The sequence below is a fragment of the Nomia melanderi genome, chromosome 5 (genome assembly GCF_051020985.1).
Source record: "Nomia melanderi isolate GNS246 chromosome 5, iyNomMela1, whole genome shotgun sequence".
Lineage (NCBI taxonomy): Eukaryota > Metazoa > Arthropoda > Insecta > Hymenoptera > Halictidae > Nomia > Nomia melanderi.
In genome coordinates, this window is record NC_135003.1 from 15,883,467 (window position 1) to 15,905,955 (window position 22,489).

Consider the following 22,489-nt stretch of genomic DNA (forward strand, 5'->3'; position numbering starts at 1 on the left):
TGGAAAATCTTTTCATAAACGAAAAAATAAGTGGAAATATCTGGTTCATGAATCTAGGGGTTTTTTATAGGAAATATATAAGTAGCTCTATGGGAATGAACGTAAGACCTATAGGGAATGATTATTTGCACCCTATTCTTAGGTTTCTGCTAATCCATACAGCAGTCTAGACTTAGCTACTTTATGTAGCTAGTATACTCAGATACTATTAGTCAGCTTCTAATACTTAGCTGCTATTATTTAGTTACTTAGCTACTTTACCTAGCTACTGTTAATTGTCTATATTGCTAGACCTTGTTAAAGTAGAATTCTTCTAATAGTCTCATTACACTAAGACACAAACTTAACCCTTAGCGGACGAGGATCCTTCGAAATATACAAAAGCTTCAACATATGAAGCTAAATTATATATCAGTCGCTTAATTAATAGAAAAAGAGAAAACCATTCTGATCTCTTGTTGTTCAACTAATTAGATCATTTGTCCACGACTTAGTCTTCCAAATCTAGACTTTTCATCTTACCGAAATGCCGACATCCGTCCGCAAAGGGTTACAACTCATTTTCTTCGAAAACGGAGGACCACTCTCAACAAATCTACAAGAGCTTTTCATTTATAAATATACACTACACGCATAGAGTTTCATCCGAAGACAGATTTTTCTATCTAGCCGTCTCCTTGTTAGCCTAGCAACGAACGCTTCGCTAAGCTCGAGAGTATCGAGTCTCGCACGCGACTCTCCATTATCGAGCATACTACACCACTTAGCTACTATTACTCAGCTGCTGGTACTTGATTACTTTACTCAGCCGTTATTATTCAACTACTATCATTTAAAAACGTTTTACTCGACTACCTTAGCCACCCTTTGACACTAGAATTACCGTACCAGTCGAAATGACTGGTTGCGATTTTTTTGTTCAGCAATTATTGATATCTTCGAAATCATTTTGAAAATAGTTTCCTTTCAGTACTATAATGAATGTCTGAAGAAACTGAAAATCTATTGTTACAATTTTCATGGGAATTCCATATTAATCGTATTAAATGCTCGGTAGTTCTAGTGTTAACCCTTTGCGGAAGATTGTTGAAAGTATACAAAACCTTTTGCAAGTTCTGCTAAGTTAAACATTCAATTCTTAAATCATAGAGAACAATGGAACTGCGTACTGATTTTTCGAATAACTAAATCATTTGTAATTTGCTATCCCAAACATGGAAGTTTGATCTCAGCAGAATGCCGACGTTCGTCTACAAAGGGTTAACCCATTGCCTTTGACCCTCAGTCACCGCCAAATTTGATATTTAATATTATATTTCTTATAACGCATCGTTTTGAGAAATATTCAAATAAAATAGCTTTGCTCCTCAAAATTTCGATTGTATCTCATCAGAATATGTTAAAATATTTCCAGCGAAAAACTTCCGAGTGCAAAGGGTTAATTCCTCGAGTTATCCGACGCGCGAGAAGCCAGCAGCCACCCCGTAAGGTGTTCCCGTTGACCAATTCAACGATAACGGTGTCAAAGCGGCGTGCCACGACATTCGGGGCCAGGAGTTCTATTTCTGTGCCGCGTGTTGCTCGACACACGCACCATCACCGTCACTCCGCGCTCTTCATTCTGACTCGAGGCTGACAGTTCGTCATCCCCTGGCCACTCGCCGCAAGAATGAGAAGCTCGCGGCTATCGTGGATATTTCTGTTCCGAATGAAAGAACCGGCAGCTACAAAGCAGCGATTCCTGTCGCTATTTCGGTGCGTTCGCGGACGCTGCGAGTTTACTCGATTGAGACTGCGACTCTTCCCTTCCTTTGAGGATCTCGGTGATTGTTACTGGTAGGATTGTGTATAATCGTGTAACTCTTTCCCATTTGGCGGCTGAATTATCAAAATTGATAGAAATATTGAAACGATCAGTGAGTGAATTAATTCTCAACTATACGGGAATGTTTTCTAATTAAACCATTTGGCGAGCCAGATATTTGACACACCGTCTAATGAGCCATCGATGATACACACTGTCTAATGTGATTTCTTACTGTGAGTAGTAACGTGTTAATAATAATATAATCGTTGCATTTTGTCGATAATTGATGAGGACCGATTTTGATCGTGTCTTTCTACTTTCGTTATACTCTGATTTCTCACGTTTTTCAAATAATTATATTAGATTTGTATTGACTTGAATATGACTAGGATTACGATTGGAGATTAGTCTTTCGATGACGACCTTTCAAATTCTTATTTCTCCGTTGCAAATATTCATATGTGATTTATAGGAGTTGTTGCGTCTGATAGTTAACTTTATGTTTAGAGAGCAAAGGAGAATAGTGATATAATTGCAAAATGGAAGTATTAAATTATTTAATAATAGATGACTTCGAAGAGTCGGAGGTTGGGATTGATCACACCAGTGTTTAAACACCTTTCAATAAGCGTGTACAGGTAATAAATTTTTTGGCAAACCGAGTAATTATTTGAATGGAAGTGTAGGATTCACGGATTGTTATTCCATTAATTGTATAATCCTTTCTATGTAGGTCTACTCTTCGGCTGTTTCCTTCAGAAGTACTCCTAATTGCACAGTCAATGGCGCAACTTACACGCCTGAATCGCGCGAGAGTTACAAAAGAAGGAAAACAATTAAACGACGTCTAAAGATAATGCGTTGTTTGCCTTCACAATTTAAAATTGCCTTCGTATTCCCCCGTGTGTGTACAAAACGTGTTACACACGCTTAGCATAGATCGTCATTCATTTCTGGTGCCTGAAAAAGGCGCTCCGAGTGCAAAAGGTTAATGGCTTTCGCCTCGGTAGTTTAAATCGGGAATTACTTGTCTATCGTTTCATCATTATCCTTCTTTCTCGCCTTTCAGCGGCAACGTTCTCCCGACTTTTTATAAACCGCCGCGTACAGCGACAGCGGAATTCAAAAAGTTCCTTTTATCGAAACGCTCACCTCCTGTATCGTCCGCCGAATCTCGAAACGCAAACGAAATACAACGGACTCGAACTCGACACGTTTAAGCAATCTTATATAATCGACTTAGTCGTATTCTCATTCAACACTAGATTTACGGATATTTATTCTATATTTTAATCTATCGTAGAAGACTGTATGTTCGTTCGTAGGTCGCAGAAATTAGTTTCAAGAACAGAATTATGTGTATTTGTATGATTGCAATCAAAATCGAATTAAATTCTTACGAAATAACGATTAACCCTTAGCAGTCCTATGTCGAGTCTACCTTTACCTGTTTTAACAATTTTTTCTATATTTATTTGTAGCATCACAATTGTACCATTTAAAGGTAACATTTCAATGACTCCCAAATATTCTTGAATAAATAAATAGAGAGTCAGATTAGTAATTGAATGAACTAACGTCGACGCAAACCTCAAAGTGAGAAACCAGGAGCACTTCGGACCGCAAAGGGTTAAACATCCGTCATGTTCAATTCAATATTCGTCAAGTCGACGAGTACTGTAAATCTAGTGCTAATCGAAGCTACCTCTTCAATCACAAACAAATTATTATTAGATAATCCTGCATTCTATAACAATATTCCACATCTACAAACACGACACACTAAAATTAACAGAAATTATTCCTTAAATAATAAACAAAATAACTATACATAATACAATAAAGGTATGAAGTACAATTATTTTGTTTAACGTTTGAGAAATAATACGACTAAAATTTGTTTAATATTTGAGGAATAATACGACTAAAATAACTCTATACCATAATAAAGGTATGATACAGTTATTTTAGTCCCATCATTATTCTTTAAACATTTATTCCGATGTAATTATACATAAACCTATATACTTCCCTCAACAAAATCATCCAGCACTCGACAAGCGAAAAATTATAAAATTCCAAAGCTCACCCTCGGCCACCCCTCGAGGGCGACAGACCGCGCCAGGACGCACGGCCAATAGGCGTGGAATATCGGCTGATTGACAGGTCCGTCCAGCCAATCGCGAGACCGAAATGCTGATGAGGCCCGCGTCAATCACGCGATACTTCCATCTCGCGGCCCCTCCGCACCCCCGAGCCACCCTTATCCTCTGAAAAGCCCACGCGCCGGATTTGCCGGGTTCCGAGCACGCCACCCTCTCTTTTCCGCCCTCGAGCCCCTCGCCCCTTATTTCCCGCGCCCGCCGTATCAATAATTATCCGACCGTTTCTTCCGACCGAACTTCCCGCGGATTCCCTTAGAACCACCGGCGGAACGTAAAAAAGTCAACGAAATGGCCACGCGAGAAACGCCGCCGCCGCCGCCGTTGCCGCCGCCGTTGCTAATTCCATAGGAGACCGATGATTTATGGCCGGCCGCGGCGGCGTTCCGTTATTGCAACGACGAACGGGGATACAGAAAACGTAAATGCCGAGTTACGACACGTTAATAGGTGGCGGGACCTTGACTTTTAAATGGGGGTAATTGACGGGACGCCGCGTGGCGCGCGGATTTTTCGAATACTCTCGGGATTCCGCGATCGCCGCGCGAGGGACGCGCTGCTGGCGCTTCGTTCCTCGTTGATTGGAAGATTGAAGGTCTTTACATGGGAAATTGGGGTAGCTTCGTGGACGTTCGTTTTGGTAATAGTGACGTATTCGATGGTTAACATTGTGATCGTTTCCTATGGGATCATTAAGCTGTGGCGTCGGGGATGAGGATCTTTCTATTAACCCTTTGCACTCCGAAGTTTTCCAGTAGAAATATTTGAACATTGTCCGACGAGATAAAGACATTGTTTGAAACTGATTTAACGATAATTCACGGATAAATTAAGCAACAAAGGTATTTTATTTAAATATTTCACACTGGAATACAAAGTTTAATTTAAAATAGTAAATATGAAACTTCATAGTTTTGCTGTATCGAATCAAGTGGTGACCGAGAGTCACCTCTCGAGTGCAAAGGGTTAAGTTTCTTCTGTAAATTAAATCGTGTGTTAGAAAATGTAGAGAAGCAGAAATGAAAGTTTGATCTCTTTCAAATCTCTCTCAAATTTCAAGATATCTAATCCTGCACTTCTTAACGTCACACATTCACGTCTCCCAGCCTATTCCAATAAACACGATTAATTTCTCTAAGCTTTTCATTATGATCGTTTCCTATTGGGATCATAGAGTTTCGGGCGTTAGGGATGAGGATCATTCTATTAAGTTTCTTCTGTAAATTAAATTGTGTTAGAAAATGAAGAGAAACATTTACCTCAAAGCAAGAATAGAAGATCTCTTTCAAATCTCTCTCAAATTTCAAGATATCTAATCCTGCACTTCTCAACGTCACACATCCACGTCCCAACCTATTCCAATAAACACGATTAATTTCTACAAACAACCATTCCAAACGAAAACCAACTCATCAACCAATTCCAAACTCGTTCACCGAACGAAACCAAAGCCGATCACGAGCCTCTCCAACCGAAGCATCCTCGAGTCGTCCCAGCTAGTTTTACGTAAATAACCCGGCAAGATCGCGCGCGATAGCTCGCGCAGCTATGATAGAAGGTATTGACGGATTCCCTCAGCAAATCCCCAGATAGAAATATCGATAAGGGCCGTGTCACTCACGCGATACCGCCGCCGCCGCCCTCTTCGTCCACTTTTACTCTATGAAAACTCCACGCGCAGACTTAGCCCCGCTTGCACCCTCTATCTGTCGTCTTCCTCCATCGCCTCCCCGTCCGCCCTCTTCACCCTCCGCGGCACTCGCCCTTCTTTTTTATCCAGTTTCCCTCTGTTCTCGTCTTCCCCGCGTCGCTCTCGCCCGGAACCCCCGTACAACTCATCCCAGCCGCGAACCACCCCTAGGATCCACTCGCACGCCATGGGGTAGTTTAGCATCTCAGCCCTCCGAAACGAACAAGCCCCGCTCGCCCTCCCGGCGAGCCGCGTCACGCCGTACAGCGGTTCTTTTTTTCGCTTCCGATATGACGACGCGACGGGGGAGAGGCGACGAAAAAATAGAACCATCCCCCCGCGACCGGAGAACAGCGCGACGACACCTCGTCCAGGTGGCGGACGATCGGTCACGCCGAATGAATCGACGAATCGCCTGGAAAATTCGAGGCTCGATTGAATTGTTGCCAAACGAAGGATGCAGGCTCGAAGGAAGACCGATGACTGGTGGCCACTTCGATGGGAATTATGATTGCGATGATCGCGTGATGGACGAGACGCGTTGAAGGATTTGGGAGTTTAGAATGATTTCAGTTTTTGTGAAAAGTGGAAAGTTGTTTGATTTTCTTTTGAATTGGAGACGTTTCAGTGGCGATTGTAGGGTTATGGGAAATTGAGAATATGTTGTTTTTTGAGGATCGGTGTGTTTGAAGGGATATTTTGTTGCGTTCGTTGGTACAATTTTTCATCGATTAAGCATTCCAAGCAGAATTCTTGGGTATATCCGTTTTAACAGTCCGCTGCAATTTCCTCGCACAACGGGTGTATATAATTCCCATTGCTCGCGACCAAGAAATTCGCATTAACATACTGCGGGTCCGGTCTCATTAATTACTGTCAAGAAAACGGAGAAAAATAACTTACATAACCGTTCGGAACGTCCCGTCCCTTCTAATACTCTCGATAAACGGAGAAAAAGAATCGAAGCGCGCGCCGCTGAAACAAACGATTCAATTATCTCCATCGCCGAACAATCGCGAACCGCGGGAACAGGACGAAGTGTTCAAGGCGAGCGGGTCTCGATTCAATTTTCACACGAAGCGCATTCCGTCATCGTCCTCCGCTGTTACACGCTTTTTGTCGTCAGCGTTCAGCGAAAAATGAAAGGAAAATAGAAATAACACCGCCAAGGAAACGTCGGGTTACGTGAATCCAATCGAGGAGAAAAATCGTGGTTAATTAACCCCTTTGATCCGCCGCGAACGGTTTTCCGGTTGAGTTTCGCGTTACGCTAAGCGTCGAGTCGGGGAATTATCCGAGAACGGAGTTCTGGGAATTGGAATTGAAATATTGCCTGCACTGTCAGTGTAGTCATTTCAAAGTTCAAATGTGGAAATTGAACAATTTCGAATCTCGAGTCTTAAACTTAGAAATATCAGATTCAACGGTTTCAGATTTAGAAATTTGGCAAATTCGAATCTAGAAATCTAGCTATTTCAAAGTTAGAAACTTAGCTATTTCAAATTTATAAATGTAGAAAGTTAGCTATTTCAAATCTAGAAATGTAGAAATTTAGTTATTTCGAATTTAGAAATATAGAAATTTAGCTATTTCGAATTTAGAAATGTAGAAATTCGGCTATTTCAGATTTAGAAATATAGAAATTCAGCTATTTCAAATTTAGGAATTCTGCCATTTCAAAATTAGAAATAAATATACTTCAAATTTCGAAATGTAGAAATTCAGCTATTTCAAACTCAGGAATCCAACCACTTCAAAGTTAGAGATTTATCCACTTCAAATTTAGAACCGCAGAAAATTAGCAATCACAATTTTTCGAATTTCCCTCAATAGCAAGAATAACGAATTACGTGTTATTAATTAACCTGTGAGCAATGTGTTAAACGCTCCTCACGTTCCTGGCGTTCGCTCGTAGGTATCGGGACTTTGATTGAAATGCTGCCTGAAGCGAAGCCTCTATACCAGAGAGATCCTAGTAATTACTATGGACTATTAATGATTGTTTACACCGTTCCAGAGTAAGATTACCACAGAACCTGAGATATCCTAGTGTTTCTTACTTTCAACCCCGCCGCGGTCCCTTCCTCTTTCGACGGATCCCTCGTTATCGCGCGACAAGTTTCTTACCAGATAATAATTACGAGATGTTTCGCATCGACACGGAATACCGGCTGGGAACTTGGCCAAAAGTTTCTAAGGAGCCAACCAGCACGCCGGAATACAACGTCGACGGAACACGGCCCCCCGTTCCCGTCGCGGGGGGTCCCTCTCGCCTAGTCGTATTGTTACGACGGCTCCCCTCGCGCTGTTTTCGCCGCGAATACCGCCTAAATGATCATTAATTAAACGACTGTTCGGCTGGCGTAATCGGGCAAAAACCGGAATACGCGTTTAGCCTCGCGAAATGTGTTCCTGTCTGGAGGAATCTCGAAATCAGCTGACAGCGTCGTTGCCTGTTTGCAATTTGAACAGTATTTTAACCCGTTCTTTATTTATTATGCGACGATAATTGGAAATGTTTCATTGGCTACTGTATATACTGTTGAAACACCGATTTGCAATTGTTTCGTTACTTCCTTTTATCTATTACTTGTCCATATTTTTATATTTTGACGTATTTTTATATTTCCAGAGAACAATAGATGCGTTGCCAACGAAAGATAGGAAAGAATAACTTCTCATTTTTCAGAGAATGGTTTGCCGAGGAGGCTTCGCACGGCGTACACGAACACCCAGCTCCTGGAACTGGAGAAGGAGTTCCATTTCAACAAATACCTCTGCCGGCCACGGAGAATAGAGATCGCGGCGTCGCTGGATCTCACGGAAAGGCAGGTGAGAACAATGAAGGATACAGTAACATCCAATTTCCTCAGTCCCATTCTACTAGATTCGCGACGAATCCAATCAAAATTCATCATACAGAATTCTTACAAATATCAATCAAAAATTCTAACTGCAAATTACGTAATAACAAATTCTCAGAGCCCAAAACTATAAAGACGACTAGAGAAATTTCAAGTACGACCAGAAGCAAGAAAGAGGTTGTTTGACGTTGCAGGTGAAGGTGTGGTTTCAAAACCGGCGTATGAAGCATAAACGGCAAACGTTGAGCAAAGAGGACGGCGACGAGAAGGACGGCTCGACTTCCGACGGCATGGAGAAGTCCAAAGGCGACAAGATGCTGTCGCTGGACAGCGACGAGAAGAAGAGCTGTCACAACTGTGATATCTCGGGCGTGAGCGACGTGGGCAGCACCTTATCGGGCGACGTGACGGAGCTGACCTCCACGGGTCGCAGGAACAGCAACAACAACAACAACACGCCCAGCGCGACAAACAACAACAACAACAACAACAACAGCAACCCAGGGTTCAACGCGAACAGCAACGGAGCCAGCAGCGTGGGCAGCACGAACAGCGTGTCCAGTTCATTCGAGAAGATGATCGCGGACGAGGATTCGAGGTCTCAAGATGGCAGCGAGGTGACGTCGCCCAGCGTAGCCTCCAAGAAGCTAGCCAGCGACGTGAGAGTGAAAGTGGAAAGCGGCCACAAGAGTCCTAACTCCGGGAAACAGATCTCAGTGAGCAAAAAATCGCCTTCGGCTAGCACCAAGGAGCTTTGCTCGGTAAACAGCAACGGCGTCTTATTAGCTATGCCTGATTCCACCGTGAGCACACCTGTCCTACCCGGCCAGAACTCCACCAGAAGCTTAACGCCGTCGTCTACCCCCGGGACGCCAGTTTCCGTGCAACTGCAACAAGGCAGCCCCCTAGGGATCCAAGCGGGCCACTCGGCCTACATGCAGAGACCAAGAAGCTCTCCGTCCTCCACCAGCTCCGTGGCGCCAGCCATGATGCACGGGTCAACAAACGCCGGCACCATGTCCCCCCATGCCAGCAGAAGCATCGCCGCCAACAACCAGCCGACCCACTTCCAGCAGCAAGGTGTCTATCAATCAACCTCCGCTGTCGATTACAGGAACGGCGTGCCTAACAGGCAAACAGTCCCGCCGGCCACCCAACAGCCGCAGTCCCAGAGCAACTACTGCACCCGGGACACTTATCAGCAATCCAGAATCTCTTACCCGGGCGAGGTTCACCCACTGTACGCTAGACAGAACCAGGTGCTCGGCTCCAGAGTAGGACACCACGTGCGCGGGACAACCACCGGGACATCCAGGACAATATACAACGCTAGCTCCATGCAGTACCATCAGCAGCAAAACCAGTACGGCAACGCCGCCGGAGACTACAACGGCTACCCCCAAGCTGGACCACCGTACCACGCGTCCTATCATCGCATGCAGGGTAGCAACGCCTACGGACCTAGCCAAGCTTACTCCCAGCACGATCAGACCGCGGAGAGCTACATGACTCCCGGCAACTACGGCTACCCGGTCAGCGGGAACTACCACGCGACAGGCGAGAACCTCACGTCCCACGGACACGCCGCGGTGTCAGTCCAAACCGGACAGCACTACTACAACGACGTGCAGCAGCAACAGCAACACCAACAGCAGCACACGGCGGAAGGCTACGTGGCCCATCAGCCGCCCATGCACCCCAGCTCAGGCGACTACAGGCCCGGTAACAAGTGTCACCCGAACGCCTACTACGAGCAGACCAGTCAGCTGCACGTCCATCAAGGTGGCGAGGCGTCAAACATTCCGAACAGCTACGTGTCGTCGCCTGACCCATTCCCCGCGCCCGGCATGACGACCACCGCGACGGCGATAGCCGCCGCCACCGCGGCGGTGATCACTCCTCCGGGCAGCACCGGCCAGGCCGAAGGCAACACCGACTCCTACGGGAACTACGGGAACTTCTACGGGGACCCGGTCCACGGGACCGCTCCGCCGCCGTCGGCGGACAACAGCAACAGCTCCTCGGACTTCAACTTCCTGACGAACCTGGCGAACGACTTCGCGCCGGAGTACTATCAGCTCAGCTGAGTTCACGAGACCGAGAACCCGTGCCAGCTGGACTGGAGCGACGAGCAGTGCCTGCTGAACGCGCTCTACTGATCCCCCATTGTGATGTGTACATAGCCTGTGATCGGATTGCGGCCGTTGTGCGTTGTGTTTCGCGTTGAAGAGCTCGGCCTCGACAGTGACCGTTGGCTCGTGATCGAGGCAGTTGCGTATCGGTACCAGTGCAGTTGGAACAATGGTGAACCGTGGGAATGATGTTAGTTCCGCCGATGGAACTCCCGGAGTATGAAACGTCCTCGATAGAGGATGTTCTTTTAGGATGTTCGGGCCCGGGAAGTTTGACGAAGACTGATGTGCTTGGAACAGTCGGTCAGGGTGTTTATACAGGCCCCGAGTTACATTCGCGGCTGGAATTCGAGAGTCGAGCTGCCAGGGTTCGATTCGAACGCGTTACGCACTGGATCAGTGCGAACTGACAGGAATCGTTTATCACGGTCCGGCGAGTGTTACGAGGCTTGGATTAGTGCAAGGAATTTTTAGCAGGTGTCTAGAGTATTTCCCAGAACTGTTTTAGTTACTCGTGCAATTAATTCGTTTCTCAATCGCTTGGTTCAGTGGTGCTCAATGCTGTCCGTTCGGTTGCGCTGATTCGAACCTCGTCTCGGTGAACCCGCTGGGCGTGACGCCGATTCTTTTCCTGGAAGTTCGGCGCGAGCAGTTTTCGCTGACGATCATCTCCGTCCGTAAACAATAATCACTGCGACCGATTGGTAGTTTCGAGTACGCGGAACGAGTTGAATCCGATCTAAGGGAAGACTGACGAACCTCGATCGAGACGATGCGAGCACAGTGTAAATAGTTTAAATGCCGAACGGAGGACGTGGGATTCGGTTCCCGTTGCCGGGAACGCGAGGTGCAAGTGCAATCTTTGTAACGTGGACGATTTCTTAACCTAGTTAGACCGTGTGCAGCGTCCACGCGCGATCGAGCGAGCCCCGAGAGCGCGAGCGGCCGCCATCTCGCGCATCTCGGGGCGCCATTTTGTCGGGACGCCGACGCGGCGCGCGGTATCGACGGGATTCGGCGTTCTCGTCGCGATGGGAACGCGCCGGACTGATTCGCGCGGCGATTAATTATATTCGAAAGAGTCTGTGAAGCCTGATAGATTCACCAGCAATAAATGATAGTGAGAAGACGAGTGTACTATGTAGGGCTTGGGGAGAAAGTGAGTTTAACGCGTCCGTTGCCGGTCTCTCGAAATTATCGCAATTTACAGCTGCTTGCTGGATTCGTATTGATAGAAATTATTCTATGTTTGAAATTCAATTGAAGAATTATAGACGAGTTTCGATGACGACAGATACATTTTAAAGAGGAAAATCACTAGCATCAAATAAAATAGAAATGTTAAACTTTACTTCTGCGATCAACTGGGTTTTACAAGTTTCCGTGTTTGTTTTCATTTTAAGGGGCAAGTAGCTAGGAACTTGATGTTAGAAAGGAAATCTGACGATTCTTATTTTCAACGTTATATTCAATTTTCGCGTCATCCAGCTACGGATCGAAGTTAATCGAATTCATGAAGGAATTGTAGGGAAACGGAGATAAGACCGGCGACGAGCGCGTTAACGAGACAATTTCCGCGACGTGTCGTCACTGTCAGCGGAACACAGAGTATACAATCCGAGCGGATCGACCGTAGGTGCAATGCGTTAGTTTTAATTAAGAACAGAGCATAATCGTGTAACTGCCTACTGTAAGGATCCAGTAAGAGATTCGGCCTGCTCAAAAATTAGGGCCGAACGAGGGGATGCACTCGCGAGGACGAGTGGACGTTTCGTGAAAAAATGACGAAACTTTTCCGGGGTTCGTTTTCCGAAACTTCGGCGTCGACTTTTCGTTCGGTGCATTCTGGGGGTTGTTCGTTTCGACGATGCTTATTTTTTACACGTGGGACTATTTCCTTTTCTCTTCCTTTCTCTCTGTTTTTTATTTCTATTAGGGTTAACGTGACAAACGAGACTACACTTTCACTCGAAGGGGAGCCATTCGATCATTTTTTCACAGACCGCTCGTTTCCGATTGGAGTTTCTGCTGCTGTCGGAATGAAATTCGTTCGTTCGTGGTCGTCGCTCTGAATTGTACCGTAAAACATTTAGTGTTAGCATTATCATCGTTTATCGCGCAATTCTCCTTATCTAATCATTTTTCAATTCTTCGTTCGAAGGATCACTGAGGTTTCGAGTGGAAAAATTCGTGTGGCGCTAGGTTCAAGTGTGAAGTGTATTTGAAAAGGAGCCCGGTTATAATCAAATTTATTGAATCATTTGTACGCAATGCTCGATAATTCCTTTCTACAGAAAAGAACTCTCGAAGGATTGATGAACCTCGAACCACACGAACTACTGATTTGAAGGCTTAGCTGGAGCTAAGCAGCTGCAAAATGAAAACTACAAAACACGCCACATCTTGACTGTCTCATTGAATACCCAGAATCATACTGTATGTAATAAAACAACGACAATGATAGGAACTTCAAGCAACCTCAAACAATTCTAATCACTCTTCCATTGAATATTTTAACATCGCGAGAAATATAATAGAATACCAAAAGTAATAGGAGCTTCAAACAACAACGAGCAATTCTAATTACTCTTTCGCGTATTCATTCGCTCTATCATTCAACGTTTTGAAATCACGATAAACTACAATAAAACAGCAGAACCGATAGAATCTTCGAGCGACCACGAACGGACGATTCCGATCGTTCCGACGGCGCGCCGTATTTTAAGCGAACCAAATAAAAGATCATCGTCATGAGCCCGATAGTTAAAATACTGATGATAAGCGTACTTAGCTAGCGGACGTGTAACATCGATTCTCATCACGAACAGCGGGGAATAATATTTAATACGCCGTCGTCTGGTTTGTATAAAGCAATTTAGGAGCCGTGGCTGTTTACACGAGGACTTCTTTGTACATAGCGCGCTTACGGTAATCGTACACACATAACAGGAAACACACGAACACTGGTGCATCATAACACGCGTATAAGACACACATCGTTTATTCCATTCTCAATGTATAATTCCCGAGCGACCGAGGCGGAGGATCCTCGGTACGAGCAGAGCAACAAAAAAAAAAACAATTAACAGAAATACGAAGTGATCATCGCACACGTGTATATACATTACGTTCACCGACGCAAAATACAGGTCGTACCAAACTTAACATGCGCGTTGTTTCTTCCTCCTTCCGTTCTACATAAGCTTCCCCGTTAGCGAACTGAAACTGTTGAGCTGTTATTTTGAATTTAATGCAACTCGAAAATTTAGAATTCAATTAACATTAAACATTCGTGTGAATTTTGGGGGAAATTGTATTAGAAAAGAGTAGAGTTATATATATTTCAAAATGAACGGCTCAATTGTTCACTGATCATTTTCAAAGTGAATGTTCTTATTGTTGTAAGTATTTTACAGATGCTGGACCAAGGAGAATATCGTTTTATGAACGACGATAGGGATAATGATAGGATAGTTAAGTTAGTAATTAACCAAGTCGAAGCTACGGTCGAAAATAAATGAACTCCTGTTCGAAAGATATTTTTCTCCGCGTTTAGCATGTTGAAACGTAGCTTAACCGCATAAACCACTGGAGTTTACAGGTAATGAACAGTAACCGGAGGTAATGAAAGGTATCGCCGAAGAATTAATCACGTTCTTCGATTCTCAGCCTCTCCTCGTTCGTTTCACGTTCATTGAGTTGATCAGAGCGCCGAGGGTCCTTGAATAAATTGAAAAATGGCACTGAATGGAATCGTTCATTCTCATTGGCATGTGTTTCGGTATTCTACAGGGTGTTCAACGTGAAAACTGACGATTAATAAAGAATCTCTTCCAAATAACAGAACAACCACTTTTCCTAACTGTTGACATCTAAATCGACCAAAATTATCATCGTTCGATCCAACAACTCAATCGCAATCAAATCAAACATAAACCATAACAAAGTTAACAGAAAATAAATAAAGTTAGCGAATTTTCGATGAGAAGAATTTTCACGGAAAACTCGGTCGTCGCGAATGCTAGATGGTTTTTCCATTGAGAAAGGACACGGTTCCTCGAAGGGCACGGTCGCAGTTGCGTCAGGGCGCAATTTGCGCGCGCAAATCAATTTTAATGGGGTGATAAATGCGGCGCATCGCGGCAGTAAAATATGGATCGAGCGCGCGGCGCGAGAGGGCCGCGCTAAAAATAATATTTCAGTTCGATTGCTCTGATATTTCGAGTCATCCATCATCGTCTCGCTTCCTTCGCCGACACCGGGCTCGCAGGAAACGGCGGTCCAAATACATACATTTCGGTCGCCTATTTTCTGAGGGCGCCGCTGCGATTTTCCCTGCGAAAATTCAGATATTCCCTCGACGATCCTCTTTAGTCGTACCGTCGAACCGTGCATTAGCGAACAGTTCAAAATCAAATACTGCAATTAGTCTCCGATCAGCCAAAAATATTTTATTTTAATACGATTTTTTAGCACTGATACCTTAAACGATAACCTGAATTCCTAGCTCAGTTATAAATTTATATCATACCAGTTTCTTTATTTTTCTCCTGCTTGTTACCTTTTAAAGGTACTTTTTTTATCTTGGATAACCTGCATCAGGCAGCCCTCGCCCATTGAACAAGGGATAGTCTGATTTTCTTACTCACTAAAGCTCCAGGGGTGTTCCATCCTCGACCATAACGGAGGGTGTCCCACAACCAAACATTTACCCTTAGCAACAACCCTCCTTTTTAAGGTACTACATTTTTAACATCTATAATTAATTATGATTAATATTGAAAACAACTTCTATTTTCATGGAAGCAAAGATTAGAACGAACCTTGCTCCATGTCTTCCAACGAATATTCACTCTTTGCGGGAGGAGACTCTCAGTCACGTGATTTGACACAGTAAAACTATAAAATCTGATATTTAATACTGAACTTGAATTCCTACAAACTTCCAGCAAACAAGACCATCGTCCAAATAAAACAACATCCCCTACACTCTCAATCCAATCATCCACATCCCACTCGAGAATCAAGCTCGACAATATTCATCAACTTCTAATCCTCTAAAATCATCAGAACTATCCTCCAGTCACTCAACGAACTGAAACCCAACCTGCATCGAACAAGACATCCAAATCGTCGAAATAATTCGATCAACATCCCCGACACATCCTCGATTCTACCATCCACTCTAAGCACCATGAATCTGAACTCCGTTCAAGAGGCATCGACGGCGCCGATAACCATGTAAACTTCTAGCTTCAGGAAATCAGAACACGAGGCAGAGAGGAGAGCCGCGGAGAAAGAGGAACGCGAAGGGTGAAGGTAAAAGGGTGGGCGAGGGGAGCGGGGCGAGGAGAGGGTCACGAATCGAGAGAGTCCCGTATGCGCGCCCGTAGACCGGACGAACGGCTGTGTCAGTGAAGAGACTGACAATGATGGATGACTGCGCGTGATGCGTGTGAGTCAAGCCCATACGATGCCCCGGCTACGGGAGAGCTCATATGCGGCCTCCTGTCCGAACGAGCCGACACCGAACTGTTGCTATCGTTGCATCTGTGCAGAACACCCCAACCGATATATATATGTGTATATATATATGTATGTATATATATATATACCACGCAGCGCTGAGCGGCGAGGCAACCCCTGATCGGCTAATTTCACGACGCTATTAACTTTTTCTCGGATGGAAACGCCGCCCTTCCGGCTATACCGCCGGGAAAAAACCGGGGAAACCGGGAATCGCGCTTTCCACCGATTCCTTGCGGCCTCGCCCTTCTTGCGGCACCCTTCCGGTTCGCCGAGACCTTTCGTCTTTGCTGTGATCTTCGTCTGTTACGCGATCTTGCGCTCGTTTTTAGGCGTTTCGTTTTTGGACTGATCGGTTCGATCGTTTTGGGAGATTGTTCGTTCTGTTAGTGTTCAGTCTTATCGATGGGATTTTCGGGTGAATCTCGTTTGTTTGTTCCGTATTGATTTTATGGGGTTTTGAGTTTCTATCGGGATTAGTTCTTGGTTTTATGTTTGATTTGTTGCGATTTGATTCGTGTTTCTAGAGATTGTGAATTGTGATATACAATAGCAATTATGTGACAGTGAGGAAAGTGAAATACGAGGTCAGTTTGGATATGTCTGACAAACTAGACTAACTTAAATAACGAATTACCGAATAGGAAATCAATGCATCGATAAACCAGAGTTAACGCCCAATCATCAGTATCATCTAAATCCTGAAACCGTGAAAAGGTTAACGGTAGAAGTACTAGATGAGTCAAAATAATTCATCCCTAATGTCTTCTTTGTGCGATTATTAACCCTTTGCACTCGAAACTTCAATATTTACCATTAAATTGTGTTTAAGGTTTCAACTCACGAAACATTCAAATAACATACTTCTGATTTATCAATTTCAGTATCTATGTCTGATTGCTGGTTGCGTCAGTTGTAAGAATATTGAGACAATTATTTATACTGAAAAATCTTCCGAGTGCAGAGGGTTAAAAAAATACCGTTTCTCTGAGAAATTATTAGAGAAATCGGTTTAGCAATACGCAAACTCAACTGTAAATCAATTAATGTCCTAATAGACGCACACTTGCTGATTCTACAGAGAAATTTCAAAAGGCCGGTTTAACTGCCTGGTAGTTCCAGTGTTAAAGGTCGATCGAAGAACACTCGGGATCCTCGATGCAGCTTTGATCAAGCTGAAAGTCGCCGGAATTCAGGAGTTTCCCGCCGCTCGGATATCGGTCGGAAAGCAAAGTGGCATGAATGAGTCGTCCCTTGACGATCGTAAGATTTATGGTCGTCGCGACGGTCGGCCGGGGGAGGCCAAACATTGCACGACTCGGGGTAGTAACCCTTGACTTCCCGTGGTCCACCCCTGGCACGGTTGTCGCGGTGGCCGCGCACCGCGATAAAACTATGACTACCACCTCCATAAAATATCGAGCAATTTTTTTCATCCCCCATCTTCGCGCAGTAACATCTGAAGATGTCTACGATTTCTTCATCCTGAGTTTCTTCGAACATATTCTCTGTTTGTTTTTTACATTCTTGGCCACTTGCAGCGAGGATACAGGAGACAACGCGATTAATCAACGATTCGTTACGGCGAAATGATAGAAGGGTGGTCACCCTTTCGAAGATGCACCCTATTTGATCGCGTCCCTCAAAGTGTTTAGGAATACCCCTGTATTATGCGGAATATAGAGATTTTCTAATCGTTAAAGAATATTTTTATTAACAAAGTTCTACTGAGTGGAAGAATTCCTCTTTTACAAGGGTTGAGAATGAGGCTGAAATACTATTATAAACTCTATAGTTGAATGATAATTTTTCTAAAAGATTACTGAAAATATTGATAAATGGTTTGATAAATCTTTTCTAAAAGGTTACTAAAAATATTGATAAAAGATTTGATGAATCTTTTCTAAAGAATTACTGAGAATATCGATACCAATTTGATAGAAGGTTTGATAAATCTCCCAGAAAATTACTGAAAAATATCGATACCAATTTGATAATTATTTCTCCTAAATTATACCTACTTCCATCTCACCCTGTACTACAAGAAACAACTCTTAACTAAATAATCAAGCGATTATCCCAAGGAAATCTTGGACATCACGGATAATCAGAAATAATCAGAGACACGACTGTCCCACGGACCTTTTTACAGATTTCTAAGCGACTCAGGCGAGCGAATTACGCGGAAAATAAGGGAAAGCGTCGACTCGACGAAAAGCAAATGTCGGCCGGGAGAAAACGCGCTTCGCCGGTTCGATGTTTAGTGTCGCGTAATCGCGGTCCCGCGCGCAAAAACGTAAATAACGAGAAACTCATTTTCGAGGTGAAATCTGGCGGTGCACCGGGGCCCGGTGATGAAACGCCCGGGATTTCATGTAATGTAGAAAGTCGAACTGTAAAAGGCATAACGCGCGCGGCCCGCGCACGGAAAAAAAACTCGGCCGACGCAAAAAGATCGTGGCGAATTCTGCGGCTCGCGCTGCGGTCTCGATAGTTCCACCGAACGGGGTAACGTTGCCTCGCTTCTGCAACGGGGAAAGAAAAATCTAAACTTAACTACGTAACTGATTGAAGACGTTCCTGCGGGACCGCAAAAAATTTTTGTTCCACCGTTCGGTCGTTTGCAGCATTATTAACTGGTGTATAATAAATATTCAGTAATGTGCAAGTAAGTACGTTTGCGAGTATGTACGTGTTTGAATGATGCACGTAGAAAAGCGATACTTTAATTTCGACAATAAATTCTGATTTGTCTTTTGATTAATCCACCATGGTCAATGGAGAATTTCAATAATTGTCTTATTATAATATGATTCTATGTAAACGTCAATGTTACAATATATCGACAATCTACAGTAATCAAAAATTCTAAATTTGAATTTTATATAACCAATATAACAGTTAACCCTTAGCACTCCAGATGGTTTTGTAATTTATTAGCAACTGCAACTAATTTTCGTATCTCTAGTGAAAATGAAAAATGCTGTAACATTCCTTCGATCTTTTATGCTCCTTCTCAGTACGAAATTTTGATGCGTGGAAAATCTAATAATTTTGGGGTAGTTTCTGTGATTCGTTAAAATATTTGATACAACTGGTGCAATATTGAAGCCTACGGAGTTCAAAGGATTAAACATGCACAGTGAGAATGAACTCCAAATTATTTCTACATTAAACAAACCTATTAAATTATCTTTATATCTCAAAAAACACGAAACACCCCTTTCCCTCAACCCCAAGGACCAAGCCTAATTTCGAGGCTGATCCCGAGCCTAATTCGAAGCCTCGAAATCCATTGTCTCCGGAGGATAAAGAAAATATGTAAATCGTCCGAAATGAAAACTAAACCGTGAACGTCCTCTAAACAATCTCGAATCCCGAGCGAGAGGATTCCGAGGCAGAAGAGCCGTAGGGTTGGGAAGGTAGCAAAGATGGTTCCGGTTTCTCCCGATGTGTCCCGTGAACGGCAGAGAAATGTCGTTAACGCTTAAATGTTAATAAATGTGGTGGGAGACGGCGGAGCGGATCCCACGTAGACGGACAGGTAGAGGCTCGCTCACCTGAGAGGCCGAGGCGAGCAGGAGGCAAGAAGTCGAGCGGCGCGCCGGCGGCTGCTTTTGAGCCCCGGTTTGTCATGGTTCGCATGATAGATGAAGGAAGCGGCAGCAGCTCTACACGCGTCTACAACGTATATATACGGTGTTAAGTTTTCACCGCGGGGACACCTTGCTGCCTGCCAGCGAGTCGCGTTCCCTAAGCGAGTCGCGAATAGAATCTTGCGCGACACGCGCTACCTGGGACGCGAGCTTATGAAGTCCTCCCTTTGTTCTTTTTGACAATGAAACAGTGATCGAGATTAATTGAGTGCGTCCTATTTGCGATGTATAACTTTTGATTTTTATACTGACCGATGCTTTTGTTCTTGCTTCTTCGAACGATTTTATTTATGATATATAATTTCACGTTTTTTGAATAGAATCTTGTGTGACATATTTTTAATAATGAAACAATTTTATACTTTAGAAATTTTTGGGGTGGCCTAGGTTTAGTCAGATTCTCTCTGTAGATGATTTTGTTGGTACTAACTGTCTTAGTGATTGAATCCTTCAATATAGATATTTTAGGTAAGTACTCTATTTTCTTGCACTGTTCAATTCAGTTGGTATTCACTTCGTAATAAAATTTAAAACCTAACAGTAGATACTTAAATAAACTACCTAAACTTCAACATATAAAACCTTTCGTCTACTTTACATTTATATACAAACATGTTTCAATCCAAACCTCCCAACCATCCATATCACTCCACTCTCCAAACCTCCCCATTGAAATACCACACCTCGCAACCAAACTTTCACTCTACCAACGAATAATCTGAAAAACAACAAAATCCCAATCCCCCTAACGAATTATACCATTCATCTCCATAGAAGAAAAGAATCGAATCGTAAAGAAGGCCAGATCGGAACAGGTAAGAAATCAAATCCTCAACAGCGAGCGAGCGAGCGAGCGAGCCGAAAGGAGCGGCCGGAAGAGAGCTCGAAAAGAAAAATCCTTGAGAAATGGATCGCAATCTGCCAGGCTTTTACCGAGAACCAGATGCAGAACAATTAATAAAGTGTATCGGGGTGTGTCTAGGCGTAGGAGATGCGGCCCCGGGACTAATATTCGAATTCTGTCGTGACACGGGCTAACTAATCATTATAACGATCCACGCTCTATGCACGTACACGCGTGAGGGCCGCGTGTGTGCGTGCACCGGGGCTTCCCTCCGCTCGGAACGGAGGAACATCGAATGGTTTTGCACGCTTACCACTCGATTTTCGGATCCACCACCCTCCGGCGATCCCCAACCGACCGGTCGAGTGCTCTCCTCCTACCCTATAAAGATTTATGGTACGTGTCAAATCGAACGGATAACCCTTGAGTTCTTAGTTAAGTCCCCAGAACTGGCCTATTCAAATTTTGCTCCTACGATTCTACTTCGCCCACTGGACACCTTTCTGCACGCCATCGAGTGCATCTATGTTCGTCTATGACAGTGTTTTTACTTTCGTATAACGGTGTTCAAACATTGGCAGATCGTTCTTCGAACTTTCGATGGTTTTCAGGACTTTTTGTTGTTATGGCGAATGAAGGATATTGCGTAAGAAAATACTATAAGGGAATCGAGACTATTTATATTTTTTGGAAATAGATAATTCTGTTCCAAGAATAATTGTTTTCTGTTATGTTTTCATTTCATAAGTTCCTAAGCGAGACACATTTCTTTCTATAAATATAAATATCCACAATCAGTATCGTGAATGCAACGTGCCAACAGAATTTGAAAATCAACATCCTCTAATGACGTCTTTCAGAAGCCAACGCAGTCAAGTCTATCGATATTTTCTTATGTCCCTAAATCTCAGTAGAACAAATAATATCCCTTCTTTATTCAAATATTTCCTCGTTTTTTTCTAGATTAGAAAGCCCTTCTTTCTATAGCTTCCGAACACGTACAATAATTTCAGAAGCGAAAACACGAATTTCCTCGATTCTTCGGCGCTGAATCGCATTGGCTTCCGAGCGACTGGTACGACAGAAAAAGAGACTTCGCCGGTACGCCGAGAGAAAAACGGGGGTGCAAAGCGTGAACCGAAAAGCCCCGACTTTTCCTGAGCAAAGAATAATGAGGGCGCGTGGGGTGTTCCACGTGCGCGTAAAGAGGATGCACTGTATAACGTCCCTATAAAATGACTAATGATGTAAGGTGGGTGTAAAGTGAAGCGGCTATTGATTCGTAGACGCGTAAATGACACGTCTATCGGCTACCGAGGCCACCAGTCATGCTGAGGTTTTAACTCTTAGCACGGTGAACCCCCGAACCACACTCAACGACCTATACAGATGATGATAAACGGTCCACGCCACCGGGAGCCTGCGGTTTACAATTACCCAGCAATATTTTTCGAACGAACCGCATTAAGAACGCCTGGTGGTCCGGCGATCCAAGTGTCACGCGGTGCTCGTCGTGTTTCGCTCGCGTTACCTCTGGACTAAATGTAAATTGCCCGCGTTCAAATTCAATTTGGTCTGTCCGCATAGAAAACTCGATCATAGGTGCTCGTGCAACGAACCGTAAATTAGCCTCCGTTGCAATTGGAACGATTAACGAATCGCTGATCTATTTAACCCTTTGCGAACGAATGTCGACATTTCGAGATGAAATGTTCGTATTTGGAAGACTAAGGCGCAGGCAAATGATTTAATTACGCAGCGAGAGATTAGTAGTTTCTGTTTTTGCTATTATTTAAGCAATTGATACT

At 44.0% G+C, this 22,489-nt stretch overlaps 1 protein-coding gene and 1 long non-coding RNA gene across 2 annotated transcripts in view; one reads left to right on the top strand and one right to left on the bottom strand.

The window, feature by feature from the left end:
* The window catches only part of LOC116432954 (uncharacterized), a 54,512-nt gene extending 40,692 nt beyond the window's left edge, over nt 1-13,820 (top strand). Inside the window, exons 3-4 of the mRNA XM_031990487.2 lie at nt 8,349-8,491; nt 8,718-13,820. Coding sequence (XP_031846347.2) covers nt 8,349-8,491; nt 8,718-10,610 — 2,036 coding nt within the window. The 3' untranslated portion in view covers nt 10,611-13,820. The remainder of the gene's footprint in view (nt 1-8,348; nt 8,492-8,717) is intronic.
* The window catches only part of LOC143174522 (uncharacterized), a 137,662-nt gene that overhangs the window by 114,289 nt on the left and 884 nt on the right, over nt 1-22,489 (bottom strand). The gene's annotated exons all lie outside the window — the stretch shown is intronic.